Source organism: Saccopteryx leptura, chromosome 8, assembly GCF_036850995.1.
Source record: "Saccopteryx leptura isolate mSacLep1 chromosome 8, mSacLep1_pri_phased_curated, whole genome shotgun sequence".
Classification (NCBI taxonomy): Eukaryota; Metazoa; Chordata; class Mammalia; order Chiroptera; family Emballonuridae; genus Saccopteryx; species Saccopteryx leptura.
The window spans coordinates 88554835-88569921 of record NC_089510.1 but is presented as its reverse complement, the minus strand read 5'-3'; the positions used below and the strand labels follow the sequence as shown (position 1 = coordinate 88569921).

The following is a 15087-nucleotide window of genomic DNA, read 5'->3' as shown; positions in this document are numbered from 1 at the left end:
AAAATAGTTGATTATTTAAAAAATTAAATATTTGGAATTTAATTCTGCCTCAGCCAAAGGAGCAATCTGAACCCCTCAAGTTCACGGATAATAAATGCACAATGCTGTTTGTCACCTGATTATAAGAACCAGAGGGGCTGTCCACACCCATCGGAAGGCTACCTACCGTAGCTGCTCTGGGCGCTGTGGCCGCCTCTCCTCGCGCCCAGCCTGCCTCTGCCGGGCCATCTCTTGGGCGAGAAGCTGCTGTTGCTGCTGCTGCCTCAGCAAGTGTCCCTGCAGCCTCTGCTGATGCAGGGCCTCCTGGTGCTCTCTCAGCCGCTGGGCCTCCTCCGCGCGCCTCACCGCCAGTCTCTGCTGTTCCAGTTGCTCCTCATATGGGGATCGGAATTTGGTCACCAGCTCAGCTGAAGGATGCACCTAGGGAAAATCGAGATGGAGATGGAGTTGAGCAAAAGCAGTTAGGTCCTCTGAATTCTGCCTTCATTTGTTTCTCAAGACAAACTGAGGAGGCAGGGTTGGTGCACTGATACCTGTCTGTCAGGGGAACTGTGACTAAACATGACATCCAAGGTCAGCCAGCACTGGAACTGATTTCCCAACTCCCTGTAAACCCCCATGGCATCCTAGCAACTGGCCCTCCCAATTTAAAGGCCAGCTTCAAATGTGCTCCTTTCAATGGAAGAGGACAAAGAGAAGAAATCAGTTTTGAATCTTAAACTTATGCTCAAAAGGCTCTGCTGTAAGTGGGAAATAAGTGACCTCACACCAATTGGGGCAACTTGTGAGCTTGAGGCTAAACTCCTAGGGATGCTAATAAACTCTAACAATGTCTATTTCAATCTCAGGCAAAACACTGCCAAAAAAGTACAATTTCAGATTTGGGTGGAAAAGCAGAGAACTAATTTTCCTCCAAGAAACAAAGAATGGAAGAGAGGATAGCACCTTCTGATCAAAAAAATACCTGAAACAGGAACCCTTCAACTCTGTCTCCCTCTGAGAGCTCCACTACTCTCTCCTCCATCCGACTGACACCAGTACACACAATGCAGATTACTTTTGGGTAAAGCCACAAAGGACACAAAACTGGGAGAGGCTTCCTGATGCAAAGTCTGCAGCGTTATGAGTGCAGCTGCAGAGGCTTCCACACCCTGTTCTCAAGCAGCTTGAGGTATTAGAAAGTTCCACGCCAAACTCAGTTTCAGTTATAAACAAAAGGTGACCAGTGTCTACGCAAAGACCAGGTAGCCTATTGTTGAGTATCGGTTTAGAGACAGTGGAAGAAAGGTACCTAGCTGCAGTCAGTGTTGCTTTCAGTTCTTTTAAAGTACCATTTATAAATCTTACCTGTGTGAGAGGGGAGAGCTCGTGGGGGAGCCTGAGCAGAGGGTAAACATGATCACCTAGTACAGTACACTTAAGGGATAAGATCAGCTTTATAACCACCTTGAAGTGAATGGGTAAAAGCCAACATACACTTGAGAATAAATGAACAGGGAGAAGAAACTCTGGTCAGAGAGAACCACAATTTTCTTGGCCTCAGGATGACTATAGGACTGAGCAGGTACTGGGAAGGTGCCTAGCCGGGTGCTCATCTACGCTCCCCTGCTACAGGGACGTGAGCCTGCATCGCAGTGCCGTGCACTGTGGGCACATCCCACATACAAATAAAAGCAGCTTGTCTTTTTTCTCCAAAGATTTTATTAAGGTACGGATGTAGCTCTACTATTAACATTACAAAAGAAAACAAGTATGTGCATGTAACATTCACTGAACACTCACACTTTTCTTTTAGAGATTGTCATATACAAGAAGCTTTCTCCTTTAATATTTAATACAAAGCCACACTCCCTTATCCCAGCCAGCAAAACCTACTCGGAGCCCACCTGGGGTGGATGGCCCCCTGCCTCGGCAGGGGCATGTCCTTCCCGAAGACTGGGGTCTTCCTTCCGCCCACGCTGCTCCTTCCACTCGCGTTCCTGCTCCTCTGGGGAGGGGTCGTGCTCCTCCTCCAGATGCTCAGCCTGCCCGACCTGCTCCATGGCCTCCTCCTCCAGCGCCTTCCTATGTTCCTCTTCCACCTGCTGCTCCTCGGGCTCTCTGGCTTCTGCTTCTTGCAGCTCTGCTGGAGTTTGGAATTCTGCTTCCTTCCGGGTGGGAGGGTAAGGTTTTGTTTCTTCTGTTCTTCCAGGCATGGCTTCTGGCTTCTGCCACCCATCACTATTTCGAGACACCTAGGCCAAGCACAACCCTGGAAATGACACTCTTCTATTTTGAAAGTAGTGACATCATTTCTTTATTACCATGTTTATGAGGTTACACATCAGCAAAATCCTGGAGTCTACAAGAAAAGAGTCCTGACTAAAAGTATGGCTGCAGTGGAGTCATTTAACTCTTCCTGCTGTGCAATCTCACCTTTAGAATACAAGTAACATAAGCAAAATTTCATCTGGGAAAGACTGCAGCAAATAATCTCAAAGGAAAGCCTGTGAGTGACCCCACCTCAGTGGGCCTTTCCCATGAAAGCAACCTAGCTCTTCTTTCCCTTTAGGATAAAAAGGAGAAACTTCAAGTGATGCAATATTTATATGCATACTTTTCTTCAATATAAATTTTGGTTCAAATAATGATTTGAAAAGGGTGAGATTAAATAGAGGACAAGTTGGGTTTATGTTTTATTAGCTAATAAAAAAAAGAGAATGCCTTGGCCCTGGCCAGTTGGCTCAGTGGTAGAGTATCGGCCTGGTGTGTGGAAGTCCTGGGTTCGATTTCCGGCCAGGGCACACAGGAGAAGTGCCCATCTGCTTCTCCACCCTTCCCCCTCTCCTTTCTATCTCTCTCTTCCCCTCCTGCAGCCAAGGCTCCACTGGAGCAAAGATGGCCCGGGCGCTGAGGATGGCTCCATGGCCTCTGCCTCAGGCGCTAGAATGGCTCCGGTTGCAATGTATCAACACCCCCAGATGGGCAGAGCATCGCCCCCTGGTGGGCATGATGGGTGGATCCCGGTCGGGCACGTGCGGGAGTCTGTATTACTGCCTCCCGCTTCTAACTTCAGAAAAATACAAGAAAAATAAGAGAGAGAGAGAGAGAACGCCTTTACTAATGGACATCCATGTTAGCTAAAAATAGTGCCCATTAAACCAGAAGCAATATAACCTTGTTTAATGTAGGAAAGTAGTATTTCTTTATAAACCAGAAGAAGGCTTTTGTATTTTGTACTGTTAATATAGCAAATCTGAACAACCACCAAAGAAACATGTCTAAAGAGTACCCCTCTTCTAAAATTAATTGATTTAGATCCATTGTCCCTTTAAGTTTCAGAAGTTTCTATATGATTTTCATTATTTGGAAAAGAGGGGCAAAACAGAGAGGATATACTATCAATAGGAACATCTTTTACCCCTTTCTGCACCTCTTTATCAGAGAAAACTTCTATGGTCAGATTGCTCTCCCATAATTCAAATAAATGTGAAGGCCTCTTCTTATATTAGCAGCAATAGACTGAGAAATTGGACTAAATAAATAAAAACAGCAAGCAAGCTGGGAAAAAAGTTTTTCCTCGGACAACTGAGGACAACTCTTGGAGATGTATAGTTTACCAACATCCTCACATGCCTGGCAAGTGTGTCCTGGGTTTAGATGAAATATTTCTCCAAAGAACACTAAGTGCTCTCAAATGCCTGTCACTTATCCCTACAGTATCGCTGTGAGAAAGGTTAGAGCAGAACACTACTACCTCCACCTCGCAGGCGGGAAAGCTAAAGCTCTGAGTCATTAAAAGATTAATTCCGTAGATTGTCAGTTAAACTAGGGTAGAGAATAAAACCAACTCGCAGGCCTTGGATCTGGTCTTGTTTTCTTAAGCTAGTAGTAACCTGAGACCCAGACAAAGAACAAGGGTCCATGAGGACACAGAATCTGTCTACAAAGAAATGTTCTTCAAGGACCGAAGACTGGTATGAAGTCCACTCACATCAGTTACTTATTCCTGCAAGATGGGAATTGGGCAAGTCTTCTCAAACATTCACTGTTAACATCGTCAGGGGGAAAATCATCATGCTTGACATTTTTATTGAAAAATCATCATGACACCTGTGATTGCAAAATCAACTTGAAAAAATGAATGATTAGGGTTACACTACTTTTCATGTCTTATTCATAAGATACTCTTAAGCAAGACTTAGCTTTTATGAAGGATAGGGATACAAAAAAGTCAATAATGACAGTAACACTCACACCCTTCATAGTTTCATAAAGGCTTTTTAAGACCAACATTGGCATGTCCCCGTGGACTTAGTTTAGCACTGCTTCCACTTCAAATATAGTATCAACTTCAATACTTGAGTGGGCTAATTGCCACATTATATACGCTTGAACATTCAGCCTCTCAGTCTACTGAAATGTAGAAACACCATATACCTGACCATAGACCGAGTTTTGCAAGATTTGCAGATGAGTAAATGAAAAGAGTTCTGTAAAGGCCATAAATGTTCACTACTGTCTAGATCAGAGGTCCCCAAACTGCAGCCCCCTGAGGCCATTTATCCAGCCCCCACCACACTTCCGGAAGGGGCACCTCTTTAATTGGTGGTCAGTGAGAGGAGCACATTGACCATCTCATTAGCCAAAAGCAGGCCCATAGTTCTCATTGAAATACTGGTCAGTTTGTTGATTTAAAATTACTTGTTCTTTATTTTAAATATTGTATTTGTTCCCGTTTTGTTTTTTTACTTTAAAATAAGATATGTGCAGTATGCATAGGGATTTGTTCATAGTTTTTTTTTTTTTGGGGGGGGGGTTGTATTTTTTCTGAAGTTGGAAATGGGGAGGCAGTCAGACAGACTCCCGCATGCGCCTGACTGGGATCCACCTGGCATGCCCACCAGGGGGCGATGCTCTGCCCATCTGGGGCGTCGCTCTGTTGCAACCAGAGCCATTTTAGCACCTGAGGTAGAGGCCATGGAGCCATCCTCAGCGCCTGGGCCAACTTTGCTCCAATGGAGCCTCGGCTGCGGGAGAAGAGAGAGATAGAGAGGAAGGAGAGGGGGAGGGGTGGAGAAGCAGATGGGCACTTCTCCTTTGTGCCCTGGCCGGGAATCGAACCCAGGACTCCTGCACACCAGGCTGATGCTCTACCACTGAGCCAACCGGCCAGGGCCTGTTCATAGTTTTTTTTATAGTCTGGCCCTCCAACGGTCTGAGGGACAGTGAACTGGCCCCCTGGTAAAAAGTTTGGGGAGCCCTGGTCTAGATTCCACAAAGCCCTCAGGACGCTGCCTTAACAACCTCTGTAAAAGACCAAGATAACCGAGCACATTCTTTTGCTTTTTGTAAAATGCTTTGCTGAGCACTCTCTCCCTTGATTGTTCCAAGGATAACTGAAAGCCTCTTTCGCTTCTGTAAAACTGCTTTGGCTGGGCGCTCACCCCCGCCCCTCGCTTCTTTTTGACTGTAAAAGCAAACCCCTAAGCATGTTCGAGACCACTAGTTCTTTAGGATGGAATCCACTTGTGGTCGCCGGCATTAAATTAAAGACTCCTTAATTTGGCTACTTAATTGTGTGGCAAAACGTTTGTTTCCTCGCTGCCCAGATATAACACTACAAAACAAAACAAAAACCTTAAAAACCTCAGGATACAACAGCTCCTTTCAAACAAATAACACCCACATGACTAAAAGACAAAGCTACTGTCTCTTTGCCAGAAAATACTGTAGTACTTCTCAAAGTATGCTCCCCAAACTGAATTGAAATGCAAATCCTTAGACATCAGCCGAAATTAGCAGAATCTGAAATCCAGGGCTGGGGCCCAGCAGTCCGTGTTTTCACAGCCCTGCTGGGCCTGATATACACTGTACTAAAATTTGAAAACCACTGCTCTGTAGAAAGAGCAAGTTGCCTGATGCCAGCTGAACAGGGGAAGTCAGCTGAGCACAGCCTCTTACCTCCTGTCGTTCCCTGACTGGGCTCTTCCCTGCTGTGATGTCACCTGGTGGAGAATGTGTCGTCTGAGTAACACTTGGTGGCTCTGCTGGCTCTGCTTTTCGAAGGCTTGGAATCCTGTTCAGAGTATCCTTCAGTTGTTTATATTCTGCAACTTGAGTCTACACAGAAATTGTACAAATTGGAAAGGGAAAAAGACATCACTCATGGATGGGCACTAGGGTTCACTGGAAAACGAGACAAAAATATTACATCTAAATACAAGTTAGAGAAAATAGGAAGATTGTTTCCATGCATTAGCTAGTCTTACTTGAACATGCTTAGTCTTCTTAGAGCACATGCAAATTAGAATTAAGAGTAATAGGAAACAGAAAAAATATCTAGGACAAATGTTAGTTTCCTGCATTGCATTAAACAAATGTTTTATAAATAACTTTCTAGTATAAATATTATTAAATGATAACTACTTAATCAGGATATTTTTGTTTTTGTTCTTTTTTAAGAGAGAGACAGGAATACCGAGATATTCCTGTATGTGCCCTGACCGAGAAGCGATCCGGCACCTTCGCAATCAGTTCTGTAGCATTTAAAATTCTATAAAAACTTACATAACTAAAAATACAGGTACACATATCTTCTTACCAATATGGTCCAACTAACATTTTTCAGTGGAAAGGAATCATGAGTTTAAGATAAGTAACTAAATATTTATAAAATCACTCAGGCTACCCAGTCAACTTGTGCTCAAATAGGGCCCCTTGTTCCTCAAACACCCCTGGAACTGTGCTCCGCACCTTTGGGGAAAAACAGCATAAACATAAGGTAAGTAGGATTTTTATTTCCTGACTGATAAAAGGCATAAATGTGGGTATAAAAAAGAATATACTCTTTTAAATATATCTGTGTGCATATGTGGTGGAGGGTGTGTGTGTGTGTGTGTGTGTGTTTGTGGTGTGATATTTTTAATGCAAGGAGCTAGAAAGCAGAAAAAAAAAATCACACCTTAACTAAGAAAATTAAAAGACACTGTTTAGACTTAGCTCATCAGATGCACCACACTGTTACCCTAAAACAGAAGTGCTGTGTGTGCAAATGCACACTTATAAAAACTCAAAGAGCACTGAAATCTTGTTCTGAACAAGCCTCCCGGAGGCGGCCGCCTGACGCACCACACCGCGCCGCTGAGCAGGCTCTGGGGACGAGAGTCGGCTTCCTGTTGCCCACGCGCCCTGCACGCTTCCCTTCCCCTCTGGGAAGAGGTACATTTTTGCCTTTTTAAAATTCACACAAAGGTAAGAAGGCTGCTTGCTAAGTCTGCCTCGTGGGAGTGCTTCTTTGTAATTTTTACAAAGGTATATCAGATGGCTAACAGTGGCCCAAAACTCCTGACATCCACATAATGATACTTTTAATATTTTAAGATAAATATGGAGGAATATACAAACCTTAATTCTAGCCTTTCTTCTTTCTCCTCCTCCTAAATATAAATTCTTTGAAGCCATTAATGTTGTAGTACTAAAATATTAGTGTACATTAGGAATCACGGAAGGATCACGTTAAAAATGTAGGCTCCCGGGCCCCACTCCAGCAGCTGTGATTTGCTAGGTCTGGGTCAAGCCCCAGGTACTGTGCTGGAGGGGGTCCAGCAAAAACACCATCTTAACAGTGAAACCTGACGCAGATGTCAGGGGGCCTAAGCTTCAAACTCACCTCTGGTCGGTCTCAGGCCAGCTACTGTATTTCCCTGTGACCTCACTCTATTTAGTTATGAAAGAGCACAATAATAAATGTAACTTAAGAGGTTGTGAATATTAAACAAAATTCTATATGTAAGGTTCTCATGATGATCCCTGACAATTATAAACATTAAAATTATATTCTGTTCTTGCATTCTTCCCCATCAACTACCTTTAAGCATGAGATAATCTCATAAGGTCATTTATATGAGAAATGTAAATGTGTCAACAGCATTTTTCCCTATGATCTAGAAAAAAAATTTTTTTTTTGTATTTTTCTGAAATTGTAAATGGGAGGCAGTCAGACAGACTCCCGCATGCGCCCGACTGGGATCCACCCGGCACGCCCACCAGGGGGCGATGCTCTGCCCATCTGGTGCGTTGCTCTGCCGCAACCAGAGCCATTCTAGCGCCTGAGGCAGAGACCACAGAGCCATCCTCAGCTCCTCAGTGCCCGGGCCAACTTTGCTCCAATGGAGCCTTGGCTGTGGGAGGGGAAGAGAGAGACAGAGGAAGGAGAGGGGGAGGGGTGGAGAAGCAGAAGGGTGCTTCTCCTGTGTGCCCCGGCTGGGAATCGAACCCGGGACTCCCGCACACCAGGCCGTAGAAAAAATTTTAATATGAGGACTTGAGATAATGCTTTAATTAAGTATTATGCCTAGTTCTGGAATAACTATAAAAAAAGGGGGGAGGGGAGGGCAGGGAAAACTTGGAGCTCTCTACCCAAACAGCCAAATTATATTTAACAAAATAGAAAACTATACAGAGATTTAATTAAATTTTTTTTTTCCTATGACAAAACTCTGTCAGTAATACTTCCAGTGTGCTTACTATAAAATTTGGTTGTGGTCATTAAAAGAACTATTTTACTTATGTTTGTCTGGATTTTCAAATTGTTGCTTAGTTTAATATTTATGGCCATTATAGCACATAGAGTACTGTATTCAAATCAGTTTGTCATAGCTTTAAGTATGAATAACAGCCTCGCATAAAATAAAAATACTTAGCAAAAGTTTTATAAAAAAAAGGGTTTTAATGAAATAATCCCTTCTGAAGTCAATGTACTTTGGACACGTAAAAATTCACCGTGTTGGGCCCTGGCCGATTGGCTCAGTGGTAGAGCGTTGGCCTGGCGTGCAGGAGCCCTGGGTTCAATTCCTGGCCAGGGCACAGAGGAGAAGCGCCCATCTGCTTCTCCATCCCTCTCCCTTTCCTTCCTCTCTGTATCTCTCTTCCCCTCCTGCAGCCAGGGCTCCATTGGAGCAAAGATGGCCCGGGCACTGAGGATGGCTCTGTGGCCTCTGCCTCAGGCGCTAGAATGGCTCTGGTTGCAACAGAGCGATGCCCCGGATTGGCCCGGGCACTGAGGATGGCTCTGTGGCCTCTGCCTCAGGCGCTAGAATGGCTCTGGTTGCAACAGAGCGATGCCCCGGATGGGCAGAGCATCGCCCCCTGGTGGGCATGCCGGGTGGATCCCGGTGGGGCGCATGCAGGAGTCTGTCTGACTGCCTCCCTGTTTACAACTTCAGAAAAATAGAAAGAAAAAAAAAATTCACCGTGTTGCTCCAGTTTTGCAGGGAGATGCCCAATCAATGACTACCATGAGAAGGGGTCCCACAAATACAGATGCTATAGACTCTGAGATGGATAAGGGCCCATCATATTATATTTCTAATAATTTTACAAAGAGGAAAAATGATACATGGTTTCCTGATAAGTAGAGATGGTTGGTTTTCCTTTGCCCTTTCCTCTTAATTCTTCCAGAAGAGTGAAGACCTAATGACTAAGAAGCTACAGTGACTGAGCCAGCCATTTCCACCCTTTGCTTCTCTAGAAAGCTGTGACACAGTGCTAAATGGCTTTAATAAGCTCTCCAACACTACTACTTACTCATCTGTTCACTCAGTAAATATCTGCAGAGGGCCGGCTTTGTGCCAAAGATGGTTCTAAGCTTTGAACAAATGGAACTACTTAGGACTCTTGATTTTCCCTTCTCTATTAACATGAGATTTCTTCTTTTTTTCTGTAATCTGACCAACAACACAGAAGCCTAGTCCCAACAGGAGTGTGTGTAGAATGAAATGCTGGCAGAAAGAAGGGAGGGGAAAAGTCTGACAATAATTTACTTAGGTATCTTGTGTCATAAAATCCTATGAATCCTAAAGCAAGAGTCAACCCAGGTCAGACAGTGGGAAGAGACCACATATATGGAGTAACTGCTATGACTTAAACCGAATGCTGCAAGAAAGGCTGACGCAGGGTAGAGAGAGTCACATGCTCTACACAGCCAGTGCAAACAGCAGTCAAAGGGTTATTGACTATCCTCTTGGTTGAATTTTGAAAGCATGCATGATCTCAGCATCAAGAGAGTTCTGGCCTAAGGAACTCACTGAAGATTGGCTTTTAAGAGACTACATGCAAGAAGGAATTCAGAAATGTTAGGCAGACTTGAGAAGGAACCAACAGAGGCTGCTACCCTTCTAACCTGTGCAGCAGCGAGCGCACTCTTGTGGTCTTCCAAAGTCACTACAAGATGTTCATGCTCGGAGAGTAAATTCTTATGCTGTTGCTACACAAAAAAGAATTTTACATGTTGAGTTTTAACATTCTGAGACAAATTCTTTTTTGGCTGACAGTGGTCTGACCTCTAACCACCCAAACCCTGCTTGCTTATTTATTTCTTTGTTTGTTGTCACAGCATTTTTTAAGTTTAAAACTCACCACCACCCAAATATCATTATCATTTACAATAAAATAAAAAACAAAGGGACAAACCTCTCATTAGTAATAAACCTTTGTAAGTAAGAACTGTATTAAAATGTAATTATATAGCAAAAGAATAATTTCAGTACTAATGAAAATGTTTGGATTTTCAGACCATCTTTTTTTAGATGACAATGCAGAAGTGGTAAAAGTATTGGGCATTCTTGAGTTTATGCAAAATCCAAATGAACAGTGTAGCTTTGTAGAGCAGGTCAATTAGGGAATGACTTTTAAAACCATTCTAAAAAGTTAAGCGGCAAGCACCAAACTGTGAAACGCACGGTTTTATTTACCTTCACATCTTGAAGCTGCGTATGGAGATCTTGGTACGCCTTCCTCAGCTGCCTATTCTCTTCTCTCAAATTGTACACAGTTTCTATTTTAGAAAAAAAAATCAAGCATAAAGCCTGAGGCTTTTGACTCTAATATTTTCAAATCTAAAGCTTCACACAGCTTGTTTTAGATTTGTTTTGAACTTCGACAGTACTCCAAATCAACAACTGCTATACCATTTGGGCCTAGATTCTGTTGGACATTTCCACACAACCTGGTTACTGACTATCCAAGTTCTCTGCTCTAGAGAAGTCTTTCCAGGGCCTCAAGGTGAGACTTCGGCAGTCATAGTGAATGAAGTCCTAAATTTCCCCAGTCTTATGCCCTACCATTCAGGGTACAGCCCAGCAACTTAAAAGACTCTAGAACCCACTGCTCTTACCTTCTTAGTAATTTTCTCATATTCCCTGTATCTGGACAATAGATGTTATAAACTGGCAGCCACAATTTTTTTGTCCCTGCAGTGTTGCCCCTGCATGCCACCATTTACATAATCAAGAATCTGGGTCTAATAAATCTGGTAACACTAGGCCAATTTTCATGTTCAACACTCAGTAAAAGTTGGGTGGTGGCAGGGTGACCATGTAATTCATTTTCCAAGAGGTGATACTTGTTAGAGTGAAAGGAGGTGCTGTTACTTTTCTGGACCAGCAGATGCAAAACTAGACTGTGCTGAGCAACTGTCCCTAAGTGGCAGCCCCCCCCCCCCGCCCCCCAGATAAAACCCTACGTCTCCAGCATGCACTCGGCACTGAAGGAACATGCTAGCCACCACGATTCAACATCCTTTCCGTCAGCTTTCACTCTTTCGGAGACCTGTCTGCTCCTAGGCATTAGATCTGTGACTGGGTTTGGGGGAGAGATCAACAGTAAGGTGAGCAATGGGCCAGTGATTAGTTTGTCCATGTAATAACAGATTTTCTCAAAGGTCAAAACAGGACCACTGTTGATCCAAGAGTGTGTCACTGGCTGGAGGGGGCTTCAGCCTACACACACTCGAAATACCCTGACTTTGCTAGCTTTTGAAGTAATTACAGATTATAAACTTAATGGCAGTGGGTGCCATGCCTTTGCTGTATCATCTTGAGTAGGTTATTCAACTGCAGTAACCCTCAATTTCTTCATTTGTCAAATGAAGCTAAACACATCGCCTGCTTAACAGGTTCTTATGAAAATTAACTAAGGTAATTGCATGAAGAGTCTCAATGGGTTCTGGCACAGAGTAAACATTTGTTGAGTGTCAGCTCTTATAATAATGATGATGAAAAGAATAATTATCTAGCTTACATGCTATCAGCTCACCTCCTAAGAATTCTAAATATTCTCTTCACATTACATTAAACTATCAAAGACTACTTGGACTATACATCTTAGTGTGTCACTACTATACATCTACTGCGTCTACTGCCATAGGCTTTAACTTATTATCCTTAGCTTTATCAAGGAGCATAATCAAACAAAACCACTGATGTGAAAATTATTTACCAAAATGTCATGAAAGCATTGTCACGCTCTGTTGGTTAAGGTCTCTTTGAGCAATTTTTTCCAAAAATTAATTGGTAAAACAATTAGTTTCCTCTCGCTCTCTTTCTCTGTTAGTCTTCCTTTGTCTCTGTCGCTCCCTGCCCCACAGTGTCGTATAGTCTCTCTTTCTGACAGCAAGGGACTCTGGAAGTTACTGTATTTCCCTTTTTGTCCTGGGTGCCAGGAAGTACAGACCAGGTAGTAGGCTTGAATTATCTTAATATAAAGACCTCACATACATGTCCTACTATTTTCCATTCTTCTTACTTCTATATATAATTTGTTAAAATTGTACTACATATGGATTTTGTTTCCAAGAAAGGAGTAAATAGAGAACAGACATAAGAAAGCCTGCCGTTTAAGGACACTGCTCAAGTTAAATGAACTATGTAGACTCTACATTGTAGAGCATGCCAAGCACAGGTCAAGCATCTGCGAAATTTTATTTCTGTTAAAGAATCTACTTAGTTAGTATCAGTATAATTTACTATTTACTCAGCTTAGCTCAGGCTTGCAAATGCTAAACCAGGTATTTAATTTAAAAAAAGTCTCTTCCCTCACCACCGAAAGTTCTTCCTGACACTTGACTCCTCTGGCCCTCTCTTTCCTTACACGACCTCTTGTGAGAATTTTGGTGTTGTCTTTCTTTCCTCTTTCCTCTGTTTGGTTATTATTATTATTATTATTATTTTTTGTATTTTTCTGAAGCTGGAAACGGGGAGAGACAGTCAGACAGACTCCCACATGCGCCCGACCGGGATCCACCCGGCACGCCCACCAGGGGCGACCTCTGCCCACCAAGGGGTGATGCTCTGCCCCTCCGGGGCGTCGCTCTGCCGCGACCAGAGCCACTCTAGCGCCTGGGGCAGAGGCCAAGGAGCCATTCCCAGCACCCGGGCCATCTTTGCTCCAATGGAGCCTTGGCTGAGGGAGGGGAAGAGAGAGACAGAGAGGAAGGGGGGGGGGGTGGAGAAGCAAATGGGCGCTTCTCCTATGTGCCCTGGCTGGGAATCGAACCCGGGTCCCCCGCACACCAGGCCGACGCTCTACCGCTGAGCCAACCGGCCAGGGCCTCCTCTGTTTGGTTATTATTACTGTATTCCCCCATTCAGTCTTGGCTGCCACAGTCAGACAGACAGAAAGATAGCACGAGGACCCTTTTTCTTGCATCTACAATGGAGCCCCAGCAGCACACAGTAACTGCTCCAGGTCTGTCAACTAGATGCATCGCTGTTTTGTTATCTTAATGACCCCTCACCACCTGCCCCATCACCAACAAGCCAAATCTTCTACATGTCCACATCTTGTGAGTATCACCTGCTGAAGCAAGCCCAGCTCTATCAAGCCCATTTTCACCCTTTGTAAATTGCCTCAGTGGCTACTTAACTCTTCCCATAAGCTTTTTTTTGTAACTTGTTATTCTGAAATACTTAACAGACAAAATGTTGCTTAAAGAGTCCAGAGAAATCCAAGCTACCCATCCCCCAGCCTCTCTCTGTGACAGTGTCCTATATAAATGCAGGTACTACACCAAAACCAGGAGACTGCTTGGCACAATACTATTAACTAGACTACACAACTTATTCAGAGTTCACCATTTTCACACTTTAAAAACTTATTTAAATAGTCTATTTAAATTTAATATTATTGAATATTTATTAATCACTAAATAGGTAAATGTAGACTATGCTATTTCTCTTTTCCAAAACTCAGATATACTTTGAGAAGAAATAATACATTTTGTTCCATAATACTATGAAAATACTTGATGCTGACATTGATGCCAATTAATACATATTGAAGGTTTACCTCATGCCAGCAGATGTTCTAGATGCTTTGCATAAATTATTTAATACACCAACGCTATGAGGGTGATACTGTTTACAAATATCCCAGTTTTACAGATGAGGACAATGAAACCAGTGGTGATTACACAACTTTTGTCCAAGGTCATATAGCTAGTAATCGATGAGGCCAAGATTCACCAGGGCAGTTGGACTCTAGAAGCCTGAGTTATTGCAAGCTACTGCTAGCCATCAGTCAGGAGTCTTTCTTCACCTTGAAAATGTTTAGAAGTGTTTCACCATTGTAGCTGTGAATCATCACAATGACTGGGAGCACTGCTGGATGGCCATGTGGGGGCCGATGTCCGAGATGCCAGTTGTCTTGCACACACACACAACTGTGTGTACAACGTGACCAGTGTGCCCCACTGAAACACTGATGTGCTCCGCTTGCTGAACAAACCGAAGAGGTAAGGTGAACAGAAGGTGTTGCAAAGGAGTAAGTGGCTAGGAAAGGACCACCTAATGCAGATAAATCGACCACCATGCGAAAAGCAAACAAGATAAGTATGTTCATTGAAACATTAATATGAGCACTGATTACAGGCTAATTAAATTTCCAAATACCTTTCAGCTTAGAAAGTTCCTGTTCTTTCTCTTGCTGCAGCTGCAGGTATTTCTGTTTATGGTCATTAAATGTCCTGCTGAAGTCCTCCCCTTGCCTGCGGTGTTCCTCCTCCAAGTCGCTGTGCTGCTTCTTCAGCTCCTCGTGTTGACTCTGCAAAAACGGGCCTTGAGCAACAATGTACATTCCCCAGAGTCCATTTCTCAATAACACAGCCTTTCTCTTGCAAGAAAGTAAGAACAAAGAAGTACGTTTCTTTTTCCTCAGGGCGCTTTTAATTTGGGGAGCTCACCTTCGTTTCCCTTACATTCCAAATAAGGAATTTGGGATCATGGCCAAAAATAATATTCTTCTTAATTTTTAACATCAATGGAAACAAGA

The 15087-nt window shown here is 43.4% G+C and overlaps 1 protein-coding gene and 1 non-coding gene across 5 annotated transcripts in view; both read right to left on the bottom strand.

The window, feature by feature from the left end:
- The window catches only part of GOLIM4 (golgi integral membrane protein 4), a 115172-nt gene that overhangs the window by 17128 nt on the left and 82957 nt on the right, over positions 1 to 15087 (bottom strand). For 2 of the 4 annotated variants that reach the window (XM_066347126.1, XM_066347127.1), the window contains exons 5-10: positions 14709 to 14859; positions 10734 to 10816; positions 10163 to 10246; positions 5944 to 6102; positions 1887 to 2234; positions 167 to 420 (exon numbers count right to left, since the gene is read on the bottom strand). In XM_066347126.1, the coding sequence (XP_066203223.1) occupies positions 167 to 420; positions 1887 to 2234; positions 5944 to 6102; positions 10163 to 10246; positions 10734 to 10816; positions 14709 to 14859 (1079 nt within the window). The remainder of the gene's footprint in view (positions 1 to 166; positions 421 to 1886; positions 2235 to 5943; positions 6103 to 10162; positions 10247 to 10733; positions 10817 to 14708; positions 14860 to 15087) is intronic. The other 2 variants (XM_066347128.1, XM_066347129.1) reach the window with 1 other exon arrangement.
- Positions 13390 to 13524, bottom strand: LOC136380236 (small nucleolar RNA SNORA31). Its single transcript, XR_010746910.1, has one exon. It is a non-coding gene; the product is annotated as a small nucleolar RNA SNORA31 (small nucleolar RNA).